General features: G+C 36.0%; 1 protein-coding gene and 1 pseudogene across 2 annotated transcripts in view; both read left to right on the top strand.

The window, feature by feature from the left end:
* LOC126974277 (gastrula zinc finger protein XlCGF57.1-like) overlaps positions 1-25,386 on the top strand; it is a 248,705-nt gene that overhangs the window by 14,660 nt on the left and 208,659 nt on the right. The window contains exon 6 of one of the 2 annotated variants that reach the window (XR_007731496.1): positions 205-1,150. Coding sequence is in view for 1 of the 2 variants with exons in the window: in XM_050821742.1 (XP_050677699.1) it covers positions 205-439 (235 nt within the window). In the remaining variant the exon portion in view is untranslated. Of the gene's footprint in view, positions 1-204; positions 4,209-25,386 lie in introns of those variants that run through there. The other variant, XM_050821742.1, reaches the window with a different exon arrangement.
* LOC126974294 (uncharacterized) lies at positions 9,963-25,072 on the top strand (annotated as a pseudogene).

Raw genomic sequence — 25,386 nt, 5'->3', positions numbered from 1 at the left:
CTACATCTAACGCAATAACGCGTACATTGTGTAAATATTTCATTGTTTCGTAATTATTTGGTTTAATAACAAAGTTTAAATTATAATATATTTCACTTTATATTTTAGGTGTTACAACCCCTAAAACTTTTGGTCCTTCGAGCTGGACCTACCAGTGACGTATGTGTGTGAAAATTAAAATACTTAAATTATTGTTTATTTTAGATGCTCAGTCTGCCTAATGCGATTCCGACTGATGAGGGATCTCAAACGACATTATCCGATACACTATGGAACGGATCAAGGGAAAGACAAACCGGTAGAGTTCAGCGAAACCGCAGACAATAAAACCGATGTTAAACCTGCCACAGAGCGACGGATAACTATCACACTCAACAATCTCTTGGATAAAAGTTGTTTGGGTGACATAAGTATTGATATATCGCCGGAGGACACTTAGCTAACCGGAGTTTACTGCGATAAAGACTATAAGATATTGACATGATATAATGGCGGTTTAGACAAATTACAATAATGATGATAATTTACAGTTGAGAAAAAAAATTACCCATAATGACAGGAATTTGTTTCACACATAGCGTGCCGTTAATTTATGTCACTTGCTTATAAGTGCCTCTGTAAAAATGAACTTTTTTTATGTAATTACGAGCTAGTTTTCAATACTCATGATACAGTTTACTTAGTTGTTACTAATCTATTGTAATTTCTCTATAACCATGTCATATTAACATCTGGGTAACGTCAGCAAGAAGTCGTACAGTCAGCATCTAATAGTTTAATTTTTTTCAAATAATTTATAAACTATCAGTTATAATTACTCTTAATTAATTTTGTCAATATGTTTTTTTAATGAGCTTGAAACTTCATCCGTATTAAGTGTCTTTTAAAATAATAATAACATTAATAAAAAGTAATTTATTTATTTTTTACACTTTTTTGACACCCCATTTACAAAATATAACTTAACTAATAACACACATAATGACATCATATGGTGTAAATGGCCGCCTTTCACTATATAGTGATCTCTTCCAGGCAACCATTTATAATACAATAAAAGAGAAAGACAGTACATGAAAACGGGTGGGAAAAGTGTCAAATATTTACTATACTAAAATATAGATAAATAAATAAGAAAGTAAAATAATACGTAAATAAAAAGTAGAAACAATAATTAACATTTCTGAATTGTTGAATTATTTTAATGGATACAATACATACAGATACTATCAAATAGAGGACAGATAATGTTTTTTAGTTGATTTTTAAAGGAGGCTAATGATTGTGCTGCTGTAATTTAGTTAATTACAAAATAAACAATATATTATGTTTTTTTAAAGTGATAACCCTCACTTCTAGGATTAGTACACAAATATAATTTGAAAAACAATTTTTTTTTATGATCGCATCGTTCATAAAATTTTGTTTTTCAAATTTTATTTGTGTATTAATCCTAGAAGTGAGGATTATCACTTTAAAAAACATAACATATTGTTTAGATTTACAAGAGCGACATCTCAAGGCAATGTCCTAATATGCAAATATTGGGGTTGAGCAGGATATCAACTGTAAAGTAGATCCTGTAGATGAAGCCACAACCTGAGAGTTGAACAAAGCAAACAGAATTTTATAACTAGACGGTACTCGAACGGTTAGCTCAGTTGGTTAGAGCACCGACACGGAACACCGGAGGTCGTGGGTTCGTATCCCGCATCGATTATAAAATTTTGTTTTTCAAATTTTATTTGTGTTATTACAAAATATTTAGTATTTTCTTGTTTTTAACAAAGTGATATTATAAAATCGTCGCAGTGAGGGAAATTACTTCAAAATAAGAATTTTTTCACTATATTGCTAACGGTACTGATTTTTTAAATGCCTGCTGCTACTTGACATAACTCAGATGTTTGCCTATCCCAGTATTCGTGGGTATCAAACCCGGAAGTGTTATATGATTTTTATAAGTAAATTATTGTTAAACTTGAACTGTGCTATTAGTAAACGCGAAGTAAAGTTATTGCACATTTAAAACTTTGTGTAATTAATAAAAAGTAAAGTTATTCAAAATTTAAAACTTTTTGTCTTTAACCTTTGTTATTACAGAATTACATGACAGGGAGAAGTAGTTTTATACTTGGAGCAACTTTAAATTGCGTTTATTAAGAAGATAGGACGTGGCGTGGGACTGAGTGTCTATATTTTTATAACTTTAGTTATTTAGATTTTCACTAAGAAATAAGGGACCAAAGTTGTTTTTTTTTATTAAGTAGATTGTAGACTCTCAATAATGCTTAGTTTTAATACATTATTCAAACTGCATTTAATGCATATTATACTCCTTTACTAATTTTTTAAAAAGAGCTATTTTTTTACTGCACACTAAGCTGAAACTTCAGTAACATAAGATTTGCTTAATCTACTTTCCCAATTCCATTCAATCCCCCAAATTTGGGGATCCCGATCCGCATATACTGAGATATTAGAAAACACATAACGAGTGGGATTGCACGCCGTAATACGTATTTTAATACTTTATCGTAGCCTCTACATTGCTCGCAAGACTTTCAAAAGTTGTCAGTTTTTTTAGCCTGTGTCAAAGCTGCATAGTTTTGGCAGTCTCCCCACTATACTATTCACTTTCTCAGTTTTGATGAAATTTCTGATCAGTGTACAAATTACAGTGGGTAAGTAGGGTTGCCAACCATACTCTACAATAGAGTATTTATAATCTATAACACTAAGTATGCTATTATTTTTAATATGCTAAAATACTCTTATTTACACAATTCATTTAAAAACCATGAAATATTGTTATGTGCAAAATGTGTAACATAAAAGATACTCTTTTTTGGAAGTCCGTACTCTTTATTTATCTCCTTTGAAACCAGATATACTCTATTTCTTATAATAAAAGTTGGCAACCCTATGGGTAGGTATGATTAATTTTTGATATTGTTATTGTATATAAATTGTACATATAAGTATGTATTTGGAAGTTCAGAACACACGTATACACGAGTATGAAAAAAGTAGTAGAGGAGACTGAGGAGGATTTGTCAATTTTTATTTAAACTGATATATCTGAGTTAGGAAAATTTAAACATCTATGAGCCGCATTAGTCAATGTACCTCAATTTATGTTATTTAAGAAATAACAAAATTAAAATAAGTATTAGGATCTTTGAGAAATAATACAAAAAAAAAACAACTTGTATCATATCTCTCCTACTACCGAGATTAATTGTGACATATTATACGTTTTTGGACTATTCAGTAAATAAAAAATACTGTTATATTGATAATGATAATATAGTATATATTAACATATTACCGACACATAGAACTTTTTCTGTCAGACTATTTTGATATACCTTTTTGTTCGTTGATAACTTTGCAAGGACTTGCAGTTACGATTGTAAGAATTTTGAGTAAGATTGTAAAGATTGTTTCTAAGACTAGATAGACTATAACAGCTGTGAAAACGTCGAAAAAATAGACTTTAGAAACTTCTTTTTTGAGCAAATCACGCACACTAACACAAATCGCGAGTTTAAGAGATGGCTTGTCACCCACACTAAACTAATATTCCTGGCCTGTTTTTATCGGCTGTCTAACAGCAAGAGACTCTTTCTACACATATAAATTATCTAAGCTCTAAAGTTACTTCTTCAAAAGACATTTCATATATATTTATCTGGCATTTTGAAATAAAGAAATAGAAACGTAGCATGAGGTAACAAACATAAAAAAAACATACCGACGAATTGAGAACCTCCTCCTTTTTTGAAGTTAAAATAAAATTACGTTAAAAATAGGAGATTTGTGACAAGCTGTCTCAACTCGGCTTATATAAAAACATGGATGGGTCAGAAAAATAATTCGTAATGTATAAACACGCTGTCAACAGAAAAAGTCATAACCAGACATAAAATATAGGTGCTGATATCATTTCATTAGAAATTAACTTTGTTACAACTCTCCTCGGTCTCCCCGATCCTTGAAATAAAGACACAATTTTATGTAACTATAGTTTCTACTTTCTACCACAAATCAGATTCCTGGCAGATGGCAAGTTGTATATTTAATACCGATGGGTAATAGCGCTTTTTTCCACCGTATAGATGTAAAATTAGATTTATAACTAACGAGTGCCTAATAGATCGTAATATAGCTTATTAAATAATATATTAAATGTTTTGTTGTTCAAAGGAGATTTTCTTTGCTTTATCTAAGTGCTAGTAGTGTATGGTAATATATTTTTCTGGAAGCCATAGATTTATTCGTGTGTGAGTGAGAGCATTTAAGACCAAGGTGTTTAAAATCTTTTGAGACATACTTTTAAAATTATGGCGTATAGTTATTTCATTGTGTGCTGTCGAGTTTTATTACCTTTACAATTATACTCATTGTGTACTCAAAGTATACGCAAATTATTATTTATTAATAAATAGTTACTGAAAACATAAACGCTTTTTTTTAAATGCTAGCATTTTCATATTTTTTTTTATAACAATAAGGGACGAGACGAGCAGAATGTTCAGCCGATCGTAATTGATACGCCCTGCCCATTACAATGCAGCTCAGGAGTCATGAAAACCCCCAAAAATTCTGAGCGGCACTACAATTGCGCTCGGCACCTTGAGACATAAAATGTAGTCTCATTTTTTTTTATGGAATAGGAGGACAAACGAGCGTACGGGTCACCTGTTGTTAAGTGATCACCGCCGCCCACACTCTCTTGCAACACCAGAGGAATCACAGGAGCGTTGCCGGCCTTTAAGGAAGGTGTACGCGCTTTTTTTGAAGGTACCCATGTCGTATCGTCCCGGAAACACCGCACAAGGAAGTTCATTCCACAGCTTTGTAGTACGTAGAAGAAAGCTCCTTGTAAACCGCACTGTGGAGGACCGCCACACATCCAGATGGTGAGGATGATATCCTAACTTGTGGCGTGTCGTGCGAAGGTGGAATTCGGCGGCAGGAATTAGGTAAAACAGCTCTTCGGAACACTCCCCGTGATAAATGCGGTAGAAGACACACAATGAAGCGACGTCTCTACGCAACGCCAAGTGATCCAGCCGTTCACAGAGTACTGGGTCCCCGACAATTCGAGCTGCTCTGCGTTGCACGCGGTCAAATGGATCGAGCTGATACTGGGGTGCGCCAGACCAGAGATGACAGCAATACTCCATGTGTGGCCGGACCTGTGCTTTGTACAGCGCTAGAATGTGGGCCGGCTTGAAGTATTGCCGTGCTCTATTAATGACGCCAAGTTTCTTTGAAGCCAATTTGGCTTTGCCCTCCAGATGGCCATGGAATTGGCAATCGCTCGAGATTTCAAGACCCAGTATTACGATACTAGGCGAGGCTTTTAGGGAAGTGTTGTCGAAGAGCGGTGATGCGACAAATGGGGTTTTTTTAGTGGTAAACGCGCAAACTTGAGTCTTCTGGGGGTTAAATTGGACAAGGTTCAATTTACCCCATTCCGCGACCTTCTCAAGAGAGGACTCGATAGAAGACACAAGCTTCTCCCGGCACTGGTCGAAGATTTCCCGAGAGAAACGTGCATGGCCCGTGTATACGGCATCACCAGTGCTGTTATCTGCATAGCAATGAATGTTGGAGGTGTCCAACATATCATTGATATGCAGAAGAAACAGCGTAGGAGATAGCACACAGCCTTGGGGCACTCCAGCATTCACGGGCTTCGGGTTCGAGCAATGTCCGTCGACAACGACCTGTATGCTGCGCCCAGTGAGAAAGCTGGAGATCCACTTGCACAAGCTCTCGGGAAGCCCAAATGATGGAAGTTTAGAGAGGAGCGCCTTGTGCCATACACGATCAAAGGCCTTCGCTATATCCAGGCTAACTGCCAGGCCTTCCCCCTTGCTTTCAATAGCCGCAGCCCATCTATGTGTTAGGTATACCAGAAGATCACCTGCCGACCGACCATGGCGAAAGCCGTATTGTCGGTCGTTGATCAACTGGTGACCCTCTAGGTATGACCCCCCATGATTTTGGAGAGCAGGGAGGTAATAGCAATAGGCCTGTAGTTTGCCGGATCCGAACTGTCTCCTTTTTTTTGGATCGGATGGACAAGGGCTGACTTCCATGAGTCAGGGACTACGCCTATGGAATAAGAGTGCCGGAATAAACGCGTTAGCACCGGCGTCAACTCAGGGGCACACGTTCTAAGCACGATTGGAGAAATGCCATCCGGCCCGCTCGACTTCCTGACGTCCAACGAAAACAGAGCTCGCCTAATAGTTTTCTGTCTGAACTGTACTTCAAGCATAGAACTCTGACACCGCGGGATGGTCGGCGGTGTTTTTCCGTTGTCGTCAAGAGTCGAGTTGGAGGCGAAAAGAGCGGGACAGGAAGAAACAGGAGTTCGGCTTTCTCTTTTGCCGTATGGGCCAGGGTGTCATTCCTCATGTGCAACGGCGGCATGGACGGCTGGCTGAAGTTACCAAGAGCAGCTTTCGACAAGGACCAGAACTTGCGTGTTCCGGTCGGGTAACTGGAAAGCTGCTCGCCGATTTTGACGACGTGTTTTGACTTTGCACGGGTGATTTGCCGCTTAAAAAATCTGGAAGCACGGTTGTATTTCCTCTTAAGAACTATGCAGATCCTTTGTGCCCAGCGCCGCAACCCAAGTTCGATACGCCTGTTTTTTGCAGTCAGATGCTGCTTTAACTGACGCATCGAACCAGGGCTGTGATCTGGCACCGATCGGTACTACAGAGCTTGGTATAAAAATATCCATGCCCTGTAGTATCACATCGGCTACTGCAACGGCGCAGGCACTAGGATCATCCGAAGGGAAACAAACCCTGCTCCAAGGATAGGATGCAAAAAAGGAACGCATCCTATCCCAATCTGCTGACTTGTAGTGCCAAACGCGGCGGGTCGCTTATGGTCTGCGACGTGGGCGTCGGATAGGCACTACACTCCTGACCAGGCAATGGTCGGACGTTCCGAGAGGGGCGTCGACAATGACCTGGTAACCATCGGGATGTGTAGTCAGCAGAAGATCTAATAAGGACGGCATGTGGCTATCCACATCAGGGAGCCGCGTTGGCGACTCAACCAATCCGGACAGAACGTACGCCAATGCAAAATTATGCACAGATCGCCCTGCGTAGTCTGTGGTACGTGATCCAAGCCATTCGGCATTGTGACCGTTGAAATCGCCCAAGACCACGATTTCAGCGGAGGGGATCCGTGCAAGCACGTCGTCAATTGCCGCTTGAACGCAGCCCATGAGATGATCGGTTTCTGCGTTACCACAATGGGACCTGTAGACACACGCATAGATGCGGACGCGGTCCTCTAAATCTACGCGGAGCTAGAGAGTGGACAGGTCTCTACCCTCAAAATTGCCGAGACGGCGACAGCAGATATCCTCCCTAACGTACACACATACCCCGGCATGAGGCAAAAAATTGTGCTCAATTTTGTACCCGGGGTACGTTAAATATGACGTATCGCTAGGTCGAGATATCTGCGTTTCCGTAAGGAAACACAAGGCCGGCTTCGCCGTCTCAAGGTGGTGGTGGACGGCGTTTAAGTTGGAGTGAATTCCCCTGATATTGCAAAAGTCCACGTTGAGTGTGGAGCGGGGTGCCGTGGTGTTACTGCCTCGTTTGTCCTTGGTCATGCGAGGTACTGTGCCCTCCCCAGAATACGAAGGGCAGCCCGAGCTAGAGTGCTCGGGGAGGGATTATCCGACTCTGGTAGAGCCGGTACCCTCCTGGGGTACTATCTCTTTACGGACCGCTTTCATAATCTTTGTTGGGGAAGGGGTTGGGGGAAATGGCCTCCGGTCCTCGACATTAACCTATACGAAACATAGCGGCACTAGGCCGCTACTTCACGCCGGTATTCTGTGCGAGTGTGGTAATTAACCCGGTCGAGTCTGGCCCGATTGTGCTGACGTCAAAAGACGACTGCGTGACTGTCCCACTTCTAAAAAGCCCTTAGTCGCCTCTTACGACACCCATGGGCCTGGGACTCCCCTATTCTTTTTATGCCCCGGGGGAAGTACTGGGCAACGTCATTTGCCCATTTATCACTAGCTACGGCGCCCTTCAGACCGAAACACAATAATGTTTATAAACACGGGAGAAAAAGACGCCGTTGTGGCCTTCCACTTGATTTTGATTGTATTGTATTCTTATGGCGTTCAGGAAGAATCTTCGAAGCTAACGCCTGACAGTGGATAATACAATGCGTTATTGTTGCCTCAGGATTCTTCTGTTTTACTAACGTTGCGAAAGCAGAGCATAATCCCAACATTGCTGGCCAGAGCGCCATCCGTACAGAAACCGACGAGTTTCTCCCAGCTAATGTTATGTTTCTGAAAATATTCCAGGTTGTTTCCAGTTCTCGTGAAATCAATAATTCTTCACAATATGTGACGACCCATATAGCCCAGTGGTTTGTGACCCTGACTACTGAGCTAGAGGTCCCGGGTTCAAATCCCGGTAAAAACGGTGCAACCATTTATATGGATTTGTGTGTTTTTTTCGGATTGTTTTATTTAAAGAACTTAACCTTAATAATAAAAAAAATATTCAAATTTAAACACATAATTCACCTAAATAAACCAATTTTTAAATAACATCATTTCGGAACAACCTGTAAGTAATCTAGTAGCCGCGAGCTTACGTAGGCCACCTACTTCTTCCACGACGCGTCGTAGCCGTCAGAACTCGTAGGTGAATAGCGCCCACGTAAGGGTGATTAAAATTTTGTTTTCTAAATGTATAATTTAACATAAACTGGGCATAGACTACTATGGGTACAAGACAACGATATATTTTAATACAATATACTGACTTAAACATAAATATCTACATATAAATATCCATGACTTGGAAACAATCATCTATAATCATCACATAAATGTCTGTAGTTACCGGGATTCGAACCCGGGACTACTAACCACTGCTATATAGGTCGTCACTTTAATTATTAGATTTTTTTTTAATATTACGGTTAAGTAGTTCTACCCGAGTGTTAATTTAATATGGCCATTATAGCAACACGCTATATAAGATCTATGTTCCCAACGTGGTACCTATAAGTTTTCACAATATACACAAATTTAATTTATAAACTAAATCTATGAACGATGTGGGAATCGAACCCGCGACTTCTCGCGTTCACGTGGGAGCGCTCTTCCAACCGAAGCAACCGTTCGAGTGACGTAAGGTTCATAAATCTTGATATGTCTTGTTCAACTCTCAGGTTGTGGCTACATCTACTACAGGATCTACTTTACAGTTGATAACCTGCTCAACCCCAATATTTCTCATTAGGAAATTGACTTGAGATGTCGCTCTTTAAAATCTAATCAATTTGTGATGTTTTTAAGGTGATTACTAACAAATTGTTACATATACATATAAAAAATGACAACATGAGAGTTGACATATCAAGATTTATAAACGTGACGTCACTCGAACGGTTAGGTCAGTGGAAGAGACATACAAATCGCGAGTGTAAGACGTAGCTTGTCACGCACACTAATGTGATAAACCTGACCTGTTTTCATCGGTTGTTTCAGCAAGAGCCTGTATCTAGACGTATAATTAATTATCTATGGTCATATCATAAAAACGTAACAAGTATAATCGGAACTGAATTATTATTAAATATTTCTTCTTGTCTCATTAAGAGCAATTTTTAAATACAGTTCCTTAGTTAGCAAACGCATTTTAAATAAAAGCTTTTTTTATATTGAATGGCTCCGTATAAAAGCTTTTAAAAGTTATTGAAATTATCATTATCGGAGATAACATTATCATTACTTATATAATATTTTGTTTAAAAAACATCAAAAGTGTGATAATACATGTGAATTATTCGCCCTTTGTATTATATTACCTATTCAATGATTGTTTATGAAAGTCTGAAAGGCTCTTATATAGGTAGATGTAGATATCACATCTCTAAATGGGGCGCGGCGCGTCTTGATAACAAACCTAGCGGCAGTGCGCAGTTAACCCTCCACGGAGTAACACAGGGTAAGTAATAGACAAATGAATTAATTAATACAGTTATTATATATAGATATACATGTGTAGCTTATTAAGGTAGGTTTGAGTAATATTATAGAACTTTCTCATTCAGAAATATACTTTATGCGTTCATTTTTCGCAATTTTCTTTGTTGTATCTTAATAATTATAATGGAGTGCATTTATTGCATCGACTGAGACTTTCATGTAACATTTTATGTACAAATATTTGTTTGAATAAATTAAATATTGTTGTCGGGTGAGGGGTAGGGAGGGGGGTGGGATCAGTTGGGCTTTTGTGTGATGGTAACTGATCACCGTTAGCATATGCTCTGAGAAAGTTTAAAATTAGTTAACTATGAAATACAGGTATTTATTATTATGATGTTTAAATAGCGTTTTGATAGAGATTATAATAGAGAATTGATAGATATTGATTTCGCCGAGCTCGTATGTTCAGTGGTAAGAATAATAATACGTCAACGCGCCTGGTCGTGGGTTCGATTAATGCGCAGAATACCTATTGTATGTTTTCATCTGCTTTATTAAGTAAATCAATTTCGATGAGGCAACGAATTACGTTTCACAAAAAGAGGTGAACACCTGAATGCAAGTTTTGATCATAGCTTCGGAATCACCTCTATATTTACTTACGTTAAGGGCCTTAAAAATACTGTTTTAGTATTATATTTTATTTTCTGAAAGTTCAGTCTGTTAACAGATCTACATTTTCGATATAGATTACTACAAATTAATATTTTCGATTGTAAAAAAAAAACAAAGTAGGTAGTCCTTTGTGCGAATTATTTTCTATTGTTTTACTACTAATGCAATATTTTAAGTTTAAATTATGTTTTGTAGACTTCATACATATTTCACGCGCCCTTCATCTCATACTGACAAAGATAAAAATAGAAAATTATATTATATTTTCTCGCAAATCTGGCATCTTAACTTGACAGAAAAGGGCAAAACAGTTCTAAATCTATAGGTAGGTATATAACTAGAGACTAGGTTTAATAATCGGATGTTATTATTATCAATTAAGACTATCAATTCCTCGTGATCAATTCTCATTTATAATCCCTCCCCCAAGCTGTCCCCCAACGGCTATTAATCAACTATTCACTGAAATACCGAGCTAATGTTTTCGAATGCCATTAGAAAATATTCGTCTTTTATTTTCCTTTTGATTTGTTATTTTATCTTTTTTTTTATAGAAAAGGAGAACAAACGAGCGTACGGGGAACCTGGTATTAAGTGATCACCGCCGCCCATATTTTCTTGAAACATCAGAGGAAACACGGGAGCATTGTCGGCCATTGAAGCCTTTATTTTATCATCTAGCTCGAAATGACGTCAAGTAACGCATACATACAAAAAGTCTGCTCTGCTGCATTTTAGGGTTTTACCCAAAGGGTTAACAATGGGAACCATGGGAAAATATTATTACAAAGATTCCACTGTCAATTTACATATTTTGCGACTTAGAAAATTAACTGGTTTAGCCGTTATCTTAATTATCCGAATGTTGGGAGTTTTCTTTTTTTTCTTCTTTTTGCGTGTCTCGCGTAGGCATTCTCAGGTTATGTTGACTCGCCAAATTCAATTAGTCTCGTGCCAGAATTTGGCGAGTCAACATATCCTGAGGATGCCTCGTGTAGAGGTGAATTACATGTCGAATTGATTAAAAGACAAAATATCATTGCGGAATTTACATTATTACGAAAACTCTTTGAAAAAACTTTGGATGGTGTGTTTTAGGATTGCCGCCATAACAATAATAAAATCCAAAATGGCTGCCATGTAAATTTTAAAAATGTTTCTCTTAAAAAATATTTTAAAGTAGTGTAGATATTATTCTTATATGTGTAGTAATTTTTTTTTAATCCTTCGTGGAAGGTTACTGTCTACGTGAACCCTCTTTCCAACAAGTAGAAATTACCATACGAAAATACGTTTTCGCTCTATAGAAATAGTAATCATGCTTCATAAGAAACCTAATCAGATGATATCTATGATAGTTTGAATTTTAACACTACGCTCGTAAATAAATAGATAGTTAGTAAACCAAAAAAAAATAGAACTTACAAATAGGTACTAAAACTATTGCTGTTCCTAAATACAACCATAATTCCAAAATCTCATGAGTAGAAAGAACTGTTAAAGGGCATTACTATCTATATTTACTATCAATTTTAACCCAGGCGAAGTCGGATAGTCCTAATATAGTCAATACAATAAAAAGCAATTTATCTAAAAGTATCCTCGACGGCGCCGCTGTGATGTCTCCACAGCCCTCCCCATTTCCTGAACGAGCGCAAAAAGATATTTTATTTCATGACATCATATTACTCAAATGTCATGCCTGAAATAAATGGTTATTATTATTATTACTTTTCAACCGTACTAATATAAAACATAATATAGTTGCAATTTATGTCAGAAAATTATTTATATCTACTGAAATAAATTACAGGTTGCGGCCAATTTTTTATAGGCAACCAATCGCTAATACATTGCATACTCCCTTAGCGTTCATTTGAAAATAGTTTTATCAAAAAAACACGTTCCTGCAGAATCAAGAGGAGTGGCGATGGGCTATATTTTCAAGAAAGTAATTTTTTTTGCCATTTACTACCATTTCGGAAAACGAATGATATTAAGAGCAATTTATAAGTGATTGATATTACCCAATTTTTTTTACACAGTCTGCCGATAAATTGTGAATTTAATTTGATTATCGTTTGTAATCTATATTATGTAGGTGTATCATCATTGTCTTTAACTCTTGTTTAACTGTAGTTTATGGGTATGTTCCGATATGCACTGCGACCACTGTACAGTGTGACTTCAATTTAGTATACTGTGAAGCCGTTCCTTTATAGCCAGTTATACTGGTTACTATTTAAAACAGAACGTAATCCCGTATACTGTCAGCCGTAAGTCAGTGTAAAGTTTTCTAGGTCATTAAAAAAATTGTTGTTGGAGTACTGTCAAATTAAAAATATTTGGGATTGATACTGTAGGTATTGTTTATAAAACATTAGGCACTCGAATGGTTTTGATTGATCACGTGATCAAAGTACTGCGAGTAGGTACCTTACCTCGAAAACGCCAGTGCTCACAGTAGAATATGGCGGCGATTTAAGACGTCATATATTTCCCTAGGGTACTGCGGCAGTATACTGGCATTCCATAACGGAACGAGTTTTTCTACAGTGATAGCACTGTGCAGTGCTCGCAGTGCATATCGGAACATACCCTATATTTCGTAAGTCTGACATAATTATGTTACCTACGATTGCAGTACTGAATGTTATATTTTGATGAATAAGTTTCTTGCTCGCTCCCGTGAGTTTATTATTTAGGTCATGATAGACCCGCCCTCGAATCTATTGAAGTGATGTGACACGAAGATTATATCTTATCGATATCTAGAAGTGAGGTTTTGAATCTGTGAGAGACTCTTAGCTAAATAGGTACGCTGAGATTGGGACGGAACAGATTTATATTGCCTTCCTGGTTACCGTGGCAACCGAAAGGGCACTGCGATTAGATCTGAATATTATATCATTTGACTAAAAGAAATAGTTCTTACTAATTTTATTATCAGTTTGCTTTTTTTTCAGTTCTATTTATAAGACTTTTTCACTGTCTGACTAAATCAAATCAAACATGTTTGGTATTGTAAACTACGGCTGGTGATAGTCGTTTGGAAAGCCATTGGTATGCAGATCGTACCTATGGTTATCCACACATTTTTCATTTCTAAATTTTTATTGTGCGCGGTATCATTGTCAAAATTTGAAATTTTTTAAATAAAACTGTTTTGCATTTTATTTAATTTCAATTCACAGAAATCATAAATCACAGAAAAAATAATGTGCCAATGCACATAACAAATCCATTCAATCTCACTTATAAGATATACACAACACTAATGTTGCACAATACGTCAGCTGTATAGCTACAGGTACACTGCTATAAGCTTTTCTAACTATAGGTATATATATTTTAAATTATTTATTTATTGCGTACGCCAGTTTTTAGCATGTCGGTGAATTTCCCCTAACAAAAAGTGCCGAATGAAAGAAGTTTTCGCTTCAATAGATTTATAGACTAGCAGTATTAATAAGTCGCTTAGGTCATCTAACGAGACCCTGAATTGATTATAAATGCGACATGCTTCTGAACCAGATTCATAGCATCTAGAGTTAGCTTTTATAAAATAGCACAAAGCCTCGGAGTCCAAGGACGAATTCGTATTATATTCTCGGCTAGCCTTCCTTGCTCGTGGACCGGAACAACTGAAGCGGAGAATTAATTAATTAAGCGGGAAATGGAACATAATTTATCAGTGTCAACCACAGAGAACTATAAAGTACAGGATATTTACTAGAGAAATGAGGTCTTATCCGTTTACGGCGTAAACAAAAATGTATTGAATGGCCGTTTTCCGTTTTGGAGGCAAAGGTAGATTAGTGTGCATAACTTAGTAAAATTTATTATAAATTAGGTTATTGGAACTTTCTTGGCTTTTTTTACTTCCCATTCATTTTCATCATGATTCGGAAGACATCCTGCTGGACAAAGACTTTCCCACAGATCTCCACGACGATCGGTCCTGCGCTGCCCTCATCCAACGTATTTCGGCGATCTTGACCAGATCGTCGGTCCATTTTGTGGTGGCCTACCAACACTGCGCCGTTTGGTACGTGGTCGCCATCCGAAGACTTTACTGACCCACCGACTATCTGTTCGTCGAACTATCGCAAACATCTGTTATGTCGGTGACTTTGATTCTCGTACAGATCTCCTGTTTTCTAATTTCACCTCGCAGGGAAATTCCGAGCATAGCCCTCCTCATTGCCCTCTGGGCGACCATGAGCTTCATTTACATTTTTACTTCTCAAATAAATTAAATTTATAACTGTTTTTATTCAACAGATTTCAGATCTCGTTTGAGATTCAATGGATAATAAACAGAAACGCTATAACTAAGACTCCGCTGTGAGGCCGTCCGTGCTTCTGTCATCTCATGAACCGCAATAGAAAAACGGCTGAAATTAAGACAATTTGTGCAATATAATAATAAATCTTAAATAATTTCTACGTCTAATTGGACTGTGACAGCTGTGAACACGTCGAAAAAAATAGGGGTGAACTGTTAGTCTCTATTTTGAGCAAACGTAACACGTAGCTGGGAGAGACAGCGGGAAACGACTTTGTTTTATACTATTTAGTGATGCCAAGAAAGATTGAAGTCCATGCTGACGAAGTAACGGACACAGCCAGTCAAATTTTAACCTTTACACGTTCCTGTAGCTCATTGAATAAAATCAATAGTACTTGTCTATCACCATCCCCTCATCCTTGACCTCTCGATCCAGGCTTCAATAAACACCTCACCCCCGACTGGGAGAATTCCCGATATTCCAACCTATATTGAAATTCCTGTGCCAGTGGAATTTCTTTCTTATTTACTGCGCAGTAAAAATTGGATCAGATATTATGAAAGAACGGTAAGACAATGAAGGTTATTTTCGCGAACGATAAAATTGTTTTTCATAAACGAAAATAACGCGTTGAGCACTTTTGAAATGAAAAATATTATGTAACGGTCCCTGTTGAGATCGAATATGCAACAAAAGTCAATTAACGGACTCGTAAATCAATAATAATATTTTTCTTAAATTAAAGTCGAGTATAGAAGATACGAGAATTATGTTGCAAACTTATTTAAAAGTAATTTCTCTAGAGATCTATAGGCATTTTATTGAAAACAAAGTTATATTACAAATTTTTTATTAATAATATTGACATAATGTATGTAAAACGAAAGGTCGTCTGTATGAAATCTATTGGTGCTTATTGTGGCTTAACCTATCATAGGCAATGATTATAGATAGTTTGATCGCTCCAATACAAACTACCTATATTGGTTAAGCCAGAGACTTACAATACACAGGCGTATAAACAAACAAAGTATGCGAAAGAGAAGGAACAGCGACACAGCATCATAAATAAGAAAAGGGAATCGAATCTATTCTCAATGTAACCGGTTATCAACGCTTGTAATCGACTCCTTAGTATTTTGAATATTAAACTCTTAGATAATTTAAACGTTTAGATACAGCCTCTTGCGGCTAAAGAAGCGATGAAAACATGCCAGGTTTAGTGTGTGTGACAAGCGACGTCTTACACTCGCGATTCGTGTTTCTCTTTGTGTTAATGTGTGTGACAAGCGACGTCTTACACTCGCGATTCGTATGTCACTTTGTGTTAATGTGTGTGACAAGCGACGTCTTACACTCGCGATTCGTATGTGACTTTGTGTTAATGTGTGTGACAAGCGACGTCTTACACTCGCGATTCGTATTTCACTTTGTGTTAATGTGTGTGACAAGCGACGTCTTACACTCGCGATTCGTATGTCACTTTGTGTTAATGTGTGTGACAAGCGACGTCTTACACTCGCGATTCGTATGTCACTTTGTGTTAATGTGTGTGACAAGCGACGTCTTACACTCCGATTTGTATGTCACTTTGTGTTAATGTGTGTGACAAGCGACGTCTTACACTCGCGATTCGTATGTCACTTTGTGTTAATGTGTGTGACAAGCGACGTCTTACACTCGCGATTCGTATGTCACTTTGTGTTAATATGTGTGACAAGCGACGTCTTACAATCGCGATTTGTATGTCACTTTGTGTTAATGTGTGTGACAAGCGACGTCTTACACTCGTGATTCGTATGTCACTTTGTGTTAATGTGTGTGACAAGCGACGTCTTATACTCGCGAATTGTATGTCACTTTGCGTAAGTGTGTGTGAATTACTCAAAGTAGAGGTTAGCTGCCAACCTTAATTTGTTTTTGATGTTTTCACAGCTGTCACAGACCACAGTCTACCTAGACCTATAAATGATCTACGATTAAACTAGCTAACCACTAGATAACACACACTTGATAAACACATCGAAATTGGTCATGCATTTTCGGCACGTCTTTATATAGTTTATTTTAAGTCTATGAGTTAAGCTACTATTTGAAAATGATAAAATTTTCTTAATAAAGAATCGATTTTTGAAATGATAACTTCTTATGAAAGCAGATGTAAAGCTTCGTTACCTAACGCGATACTTCCGTCAGAAACAAATCAATTAAAAAAATTTTTAACCGTTATAAGTAATTTATACGCTTTAAAAAATTTTTTTGAAATTGCTGAGTAATATATTTTGAAAATCTCCAAGTGTAATTATTTATTTAATACTACATTTTTAATAAATAATAAATAAAAGTTTTCAGAAATTTTGTGACGTTTGCGACATTCGTTAATTTTTTTGATTTCTTCGTCCATTATTAGGACAGGCAGTGTTCAAGCCCATACAGCGTTATTCGTTAATATTCAATTATTAATTGTCAGTAAAGTAAAGATTTAATTTAATTGCTTATTATAGCTGCCATATCATAGCTAATATACCTACATAAAATTAAAGTAGTAACCTAAGCATTTCCCAAGTTAAACAATTACAATATTAAATAGTTCAACTTAGATTAATTTAAGTTGTCACTTCTGTCGGTCATCCTGGGAAGCACACGTTTTTTTTAATCGAAGGAAATAATTTCATGGATAACATTTTTTCAGTTTCAAGAATGGTTCAGTTCACGAGGATCACTCCTGAGATGCTGGAGCCGGTGCTGAGTCACCTCCGGAACAGCTTCTTCGCGGACGAGCCGCTGAACAAGGCCGTGAGCCTGTGCGAGCGCGGGCAACCCCATGCGGCTCTAGAGAGACTGTGCGCTGCCACCATCTTTGACGGGTTTTCTGTAGCAGCCGTTGAGGGCAATACGGTAATTATTAACAGGAGATGTTGAGGTTTTGGTTCACATTCAAATTCAAATATTTATATTAAAAAATAGGATATAATATCATTTACTGAAAGACAAAAACTACCACCCATGCGGAAAAGTATGCCACAGACCTGAGAAGAACGGACGCAAAAAACTCAGTGGGCTTTTTTTTATAATAAAAAATGGTAACAAAGTAATATCGTACAATAAAACGTATTATTTAATAGCCCGAGGGTGGTCGTTCCATTCACAGTCTGTAGTATCATTAAGAAAGTTAATATAAGTTATAGTAACCTTTTCTACACAAACGATATTTAACAGTTTAGGTTAAAAATTTACAGTTACACTTTTAAATCCTCAAATACATATTTCAAAATATTAATTTACTATAGAAATAGAAATATAGCAAAAAGAATGCTGGGAGAGTTTCTTGCACCATGTTGTTTCTTTCATTTTTCTTCAAAATTTGCTTAGCAATGCCTAAAAAAAATTTAAAGGAAACAATTTTGAGAAAATAAATGCCCTTTGTCACTAAAATACAACATACTCCATAAAGAGCTTTACAAAGGGTTGAACATAAACTTATTATGCTTACTAGCGTAAAAGACAAACAAAATTTAGTCTCGCCGTAACGAGGAGAGCTTCATTACGGCGAGACTAAATTTAAAATGTTCATTTGTGTAAGTTTTACGATGTGTTAGTGAGTTAGGGAATGTGTAGTATTTTTCTTGGTCCTTATGACAAATATTGATAAACGGCGTCATTATTCACGTATACAATTTTTTATTATCTAACACATATTTTCTTAAATTATTATAATCTTAAGAAAATAGAGTGTTTACTGCGAATATAAAATGTAATATTTAGAATGTTAGTGGATATTATGTTCTATGAAAATAAACATCACAAACGTAGTATTGAAGAATCATTATTTACCTGTGAAATGTTTCTTTAGTTGGATTGTTGTAAGTAACAACACAATGTAATACAGAACACGACACCACTACCTAATTTTTAATGAATATCCGTTAAAACACAGAACAATAAGGATAAAACACTAAATTTGTTTCTCACACCTAGGTTTTTATGTAAGGATAGTTATCTCACTCTCACACAGGGTTCGTCTATTACGCAAGTAGGTATACTAAGATTATCAGTTTGAATATATAAATATAATATATAATCTATCAAAATATATCTATCAAAATCAACTTTTTTTAATGTTACTTTTCTTTCTTGAAGGTGTTGGGCGTGGCATTGAATGGTATTTTGTGACCCGGCGACATTGAGAAGTCTCTTAAGAAGATCCACAAATCGACCGATGAGAAATTCAATAAAGTAAATATAAGATTACTTCTACCTACACACCGCTAGTTGTAAATTACCAAAAATAAATGTCAGTTAATGCAGAATAGGTTCGAGACTTTAAATATTCAGTCAGATTTTTCCTGACAGTAACATTATTAAACTTTTCAAAAATCCTGTTTAAAATTATGGACATTAGTTTATCAATCGATCATCAACATTATGAATTGTGAGTATTCATTTCCACTGGTACTGGTACTGGTCTAGAGTACCACGAAAAAGGATCATGTGAATGCAAGAAACCAGGGAAGTAATTCGGGACCGTTCCAGGATCATACGACATGAGTACCCGAAATCCTCGAGTACACCTTCCTAAAAGGCCTATAATGCTCTTATGAAATCTCTGGTGTGGCATCAGGGGGCAACATAAGTTGACCTTTATGCTGTTTTGTTATCCTCCTCCATAAAAAAACCGTTACAAATTTAGGTCTGTAATTTCGGGGATTCACGCGTAGTTATACCAGTAAAAAATATTACCGGTCAAAATTTTATAATGCTCAAAATCCTCAATTACTTGTTGAACTCTGATTCCAGATATTCACAATCTTGTACACTGTAAGCCAAGATCTAGACCTCTTTAATACTTACCAAGTGGATTGCGTACTGGAGTGCAGGATCATCTCCGTGTCCGACAAGGCGAGAGGACGAGGGCTGGCCAAGGAACTCATGAAGCGAACCATTGATATCGCTAAGGAGCATGGATTTAAGGTTAGCTTCTAGGAATATATATCGAAACTATTTGTGAAGAATTGAATTTTTAGCCACTATATCTAAACCAGTAATCATATGTTTAGAAATATATTATGCCCTGTGCTTCCCCTGGGCATAAAAAGGATAGGGAAGTCCCAGGCACAAGAGCGTCATACAAGGTGACTAAGGGCATTTACCAGTGAGACGCTACTTTGCACAGAATGCCGGCTAGATTATGGGAACCACAACGGCTTTTTTCTGCCGTGAAGCAGTAATGTGTAAGCGTTATTGTGTTTTGGTCAGAAGAGCGCTGAAGCTAGTGAAATTACTGGGCAAATGAGACTTAACATCTCCTCCTCCATCCTATTCCAACTAAAAAAAGTGGAGTTCCTCAGGGAACTGTTTTAGGTCCTTTGTTGTTTATTATTTATATTAATGACTTTGAAAAAAATACTCAACACCGTTGTTTTAAGTTTGCTGATGATATATCGATTCTCATGTCCTCTAATACTGATAATTTAAGTGAATATGAATCGAAAATTAACTGTACTTTGAAAAATATTATTAATTGGCTTGATAATAGTAAATTAGTTGTGAATTTATTGAAAACGAAGTATATGCAATTTTGTGTAAAAGGATGTAGACAAACTGATCTATATATTAATTATAATGGAATAAATATTGAATAAGTTAAGTTGACACTACTATATTTTAGGGTTTTATCTTAGATAAGGACCTTAATTTCTCTGATCACATTGATAAAGTATGCTCTAAAATTTATAGATTTGTGTATGTCCTTCGAAGACTCAGGAGAATTACTTCTAAAAAGTTATCTTTGTAATGGCGTACCATGGATATGTCGCCTCAGTACTCAGATACGGTCTTCTAGTCTGGGGAAATGGCACAGGAGTACATCAAGCATTTGTTGCTCAATAAAAATGTATTCGTTGTACATGTGAAGTTGGTCCGACCTATTCATGTAAAGACTAATTTAAAAAGATAAATATTTTGACATTGCCCCATATGTATACATTTGAAGCGTGTAAATTTGTAAAGAAAAATAATCATATAAATTTCAAAGGGCCATTGAATTGAAACCTCGTTCCACCAGATTACCGGATAGACTGGTTTATGGCCACTGTTCCAGAACAACATTATACCTAAATAGTAGGTACGCAATGTGTATAAAATTATTTAATCATCTACCTCTAGAAATAAGAAACTTACCACAGAAACGATTTACTAGATTCCTGTTTAAAGTTTTATTTGACAAAAAAATGTATAGTGTTAAGAATTTTTTAAATTTTAAGTAAACCTTTTGCATGCTAATTTAAATTAGCCGAATAGAAGACACTACAATAAATTAAAGATCTGTAATGTATACTGTATTCGACGCAATAAATAAATTTCGTTTCATTTCATAATATCTCATGTCTCAAGGTGACGAGTGCAAATTATTGTGCCTCTCAGTATTTTAAGATTTTTCAAGAATCCTGAGCGGCACAGCCTAGCATTTTTTTTTTTTAATTATTATTATTGAACCAACAGCACACAAAAATTAAACAAAAATATTATGCGATGGCCGACTGCCAATTACAGGTTCACACTATTTATGGTATAACATTTAACGCTCTTATTAAACTATGATTAAATCAAAATAAAAAAAATAACTTATAAATATAAAGATGTGTATGTGTGTACGAGTGAATGTGCGTATGTCTTAAGTCGTTTTCAACTCCTCGATTACAGTATACTTAAAATGATTTCCGTTTTGAAAGAGCTTTTAGTATGGACGAATATATCTGTTGGTAAGAAATGTTTATTATAGCAGCTAAGGGTACGGCAGACCACCGAATTCTGGGCATAATGCTGGGCAGGGCTCATCAATTACCATCAGCTGAACGTCCTACTCGTCTCGTCTCTTATTGTCATAAAAAACCACTAAATGATTTAATATGTTTTGAATATGCCCTGAACATTTTTTGTTATTTTCAGCTGCTAAAAGTGGATGCAACAGGCGCCTACTCCCAGCGTATCTGCAGCAGTATGGGCTTCAGAGTTCTCCATAAGGTCCGCTACTCCGAGTATTGCGACAAATCTGGAACACCCATTTTCAATGTGCCACCTCCTCACGACTCTTTGTGCATTATGACATTAGAATTATAAATGATTAATACGTGTTTAAATGTATTTCTCGACTATATCACTGGCACAATTTTCATATACGGGTTGGTAACGCTAATGCAATTTTATTGTAAAAAATCTTTATTGTGTAAACATTTAATATTTGGAATACAGATTTGTGGATGGTTTCATTTTTGTTAGCATTCGATATGGTAGCAAAGATTACAGATAATGGCATCAGTATATAAAAGAGAAAATGGGAAAATAGTAATCGTTACAACTCAAGAAGGATTGACCTACAAGATTTCGATGACTAAAGGACCTTTAAAGTTATGTCAGTGAAATAGGTGTTTAATTATTATCTAAATGTCGTGGTAGAAAAGAAATAGCTGTTTAGACTCGTTATATTAACTATATTTAAATAAGTATCTGTGTCCAACGAATATATGAAGCACGAAAAAATTTACTAAATATTATACATAATAAATAATATGATTCAACTATAACTACAAATAATATTTTGTATTACTCATGCAGGAAAAGTAGTATTTTGGCACTCGCTGTTGCGGTTGAAAAAGGTCCGTTTGCCCATTAAAATTTGAGTGCGAAAAGATGACTTGTCGCACGCAAATTATACTTGGCACAAGCTAAATTAGATAATCAAAACTGAATTGAGTTTGACGCGTCTGACAGTTTAATTTAATAAATAAAATTATAATTTAAGTTACACAAATTTAGAAACGAATATGGAGTCAGAAATAATACATAAGTTATATCGCATTTGTAATACAAAATAGTATTTGCACTTGTTGCACAATATACTAAGATAAAATATTCCGTTCATAATTCTAAACTATTCTAAAATAAAAAAATATATTAGTCATACTGTAGCTCCTTTCCTCCACCACGACTAGAAGTTTTATTCATATTTTCGAATTTCGTGATTCTTAAAGTGAAATACAGGTCTTCTTTCCCGGGATTAGTATCCAGAGAATCTTAGAATTTTGTCCACATTACTATATATTATCTATATTCCATAGCTTTTTTATTATTCATTCAATGTTTATTATCATTTGTTGTAATGGCCGCTGTGAAATGTAATCTTATATGTTATGTGGAGGCGCCATCTATGAGTATTGTAATGACAAATATGTTACGATTAAAATATATGCTGCTCAGAAGGTGGTGCGAATCTAGCATAAGAAAATGGCCATGTATGAAATTATTTTCAATACTTGTCAGCTGTGACACTATATATTTTTAAGGTTCTGTACCTGTTCCACAAAATTGGTCGTTGGTGGATATAAGATGCGGCGCAAGTAGACAGTAAGGACCAATTATAGAGATTCATGCAAATATGTTGAATTTGTAAAAAGGTGACGAGCTCAATTGTAGTGCCGCTCAGAATTTTTGGGTTTTTCAAGAATCCTGAGCGGCACTGAATTGTAACGAGCAAGGTGTATCAATAACCATCAGCTAAACGTCCTGCTTGTCTCGTCCCTTATTTTTATAAGAAAAAGGTAAATGAGTTCTTAGCCAACATAAACAACAAATATGAGATGGTTTAACTTCAACACTCAAATGCCAACAATCTAAATTTCAAAGAAGGCATAGAATATGTAATATACAAAAACCGAAAAGATCACGCGTTCGTTCCCTAACAAGATGGACAGACCAAATTAAGGGGTCGTCATCTAAATTCTCCACGGTTGTTAGAGACGCGTTGGACTAAATCCGATGGAGTCAGATCATCCGCCCCAGATGCAACCATAATGCTGACCATGATCATCAGACATAAGACCAGAGAGAGAAAGATGGACAAATTACTATCTCTGAAAACAGTAATAAAATTGCCAAATCTTTGTCAACAATTAGCAAAAATAATCTTTTAGCGACTCGAAACTTATTGATGAAAGGTAAATAATCTTTCATCATAATTTGATAAACAAAACAGTTAAAAATAAAATAACAGCGCTTAGCAAAAAAATCAAACAAGGCATCAAAAAATATTAAAATATAGAAGCTACAAACTTTAGGAAAACAAATCATTTAAGGAGGTGGAACAAAGATAGCGCTTAAATAGTTACGATAAACAATACCAGACCTGATAAAAAAAGTAAAACACAACAAATAGGAAAGATATAAATGTACTTGCCACAAACTCTATAAATGTTTTGCTTGCAACAAAGACGCAAATAACCAACCTAATAAAATAGACTCGCAAACATTTTTAACAGTCTTGTTTTCTGGCATTAGAGCAGATGAAGAAGATATCCTTGAAGTTGAGACCAAAATGCCTACTATAAAATATTTACAAGGTTATTTCCAAGATTATTTCAGGTGAATCAACGAACAGAACAAATTGGGCTTAGAAGCGATTTATCGACTATAGATAGCATACCAAAACATGTGCTGGCAAAAAATACAAGGAGTACAATAGCCCCTTTATGTAGTTTTTATCGATTACAATGAAGATACTACATAGTTATTTGAAAATATTCTGCGATTCTCAGCAGGGGCACAATATCTCTTGTTGTGGTCGTTATAGTGCAACGTTGGTGTTATAGACCTTTGCCCACCTCATGCAACTGAGTGATCCAATGACTTTATTATATATAATATAATAATAACAGTGTATTTCTCCTTTCGGATCATGCATCCATTATTAAATACTTCATTAATTATAAGAACACAGCGAACCGTTCTATACGTACATTATGGACAGCGCACACTTAATATGTTAAGATTTGGAAAGGTACGGAACCATGGTTATGCAATTTCTAATCTGACTTATTTTTTGTAGATTGTTTACACTTTAATATATTTATGTAGATGTTGAAATGTTAATGTTGTTTATACTATATTTCTGAATATATTTACGTATTTAACAAGGTATTTGAAATATCTTAATGTTTAGATGTCTTAGATGTGGTTATCTATATAAATATATGGTGGTATATACGTGTCATAATATCTATGTGACTAATATTATTAAATGATTATCTAAATGTCATATCGTTGTTTAATTTAAGCGGAACTTAAAAAAAATTATTGTTTTTTGCCGCCATAAAATAACAGAACAATCACATCGTCATAATAATATGAGCGTTGTAGGTCTTTTAGGGCGGTATAATCGCTTTTTTAAGGCCCCTTGTCATTTCTTGTCGCCCTCAAGGAACTTTTTCCACAGATTGGTTAAATGTTTTTTTTTATATAAAGGAGACCAAACGGGCTCAAGTAATGTGATGGGGAGTGGTGAGGCCGCTCATGGACATTCGCAAAACCAGGGACCAAGAGTTGCGTTGCCGGCTTGAGGATGCCAGGTCG

The sequence above is a fragment of the Leptidea sinapis genome, chromosome 32 (genome assembly GCF_905404315.1).
Source record: "Leptidea sinapis chromosome 32, ilLepSina1.1, whole genome shotgun sequence".
NCBI classification, from domain to species: Eukaryota; Metazoa; Arthropoda; class Insecta; order Lepidoptera; family Pieridae; genus Leptidea; species Leptidea sinapis.
Note: the sequence above shows the minus strand (reverse complement) of the source record. Positions and strands in the feature narration are given on the sequence as shown.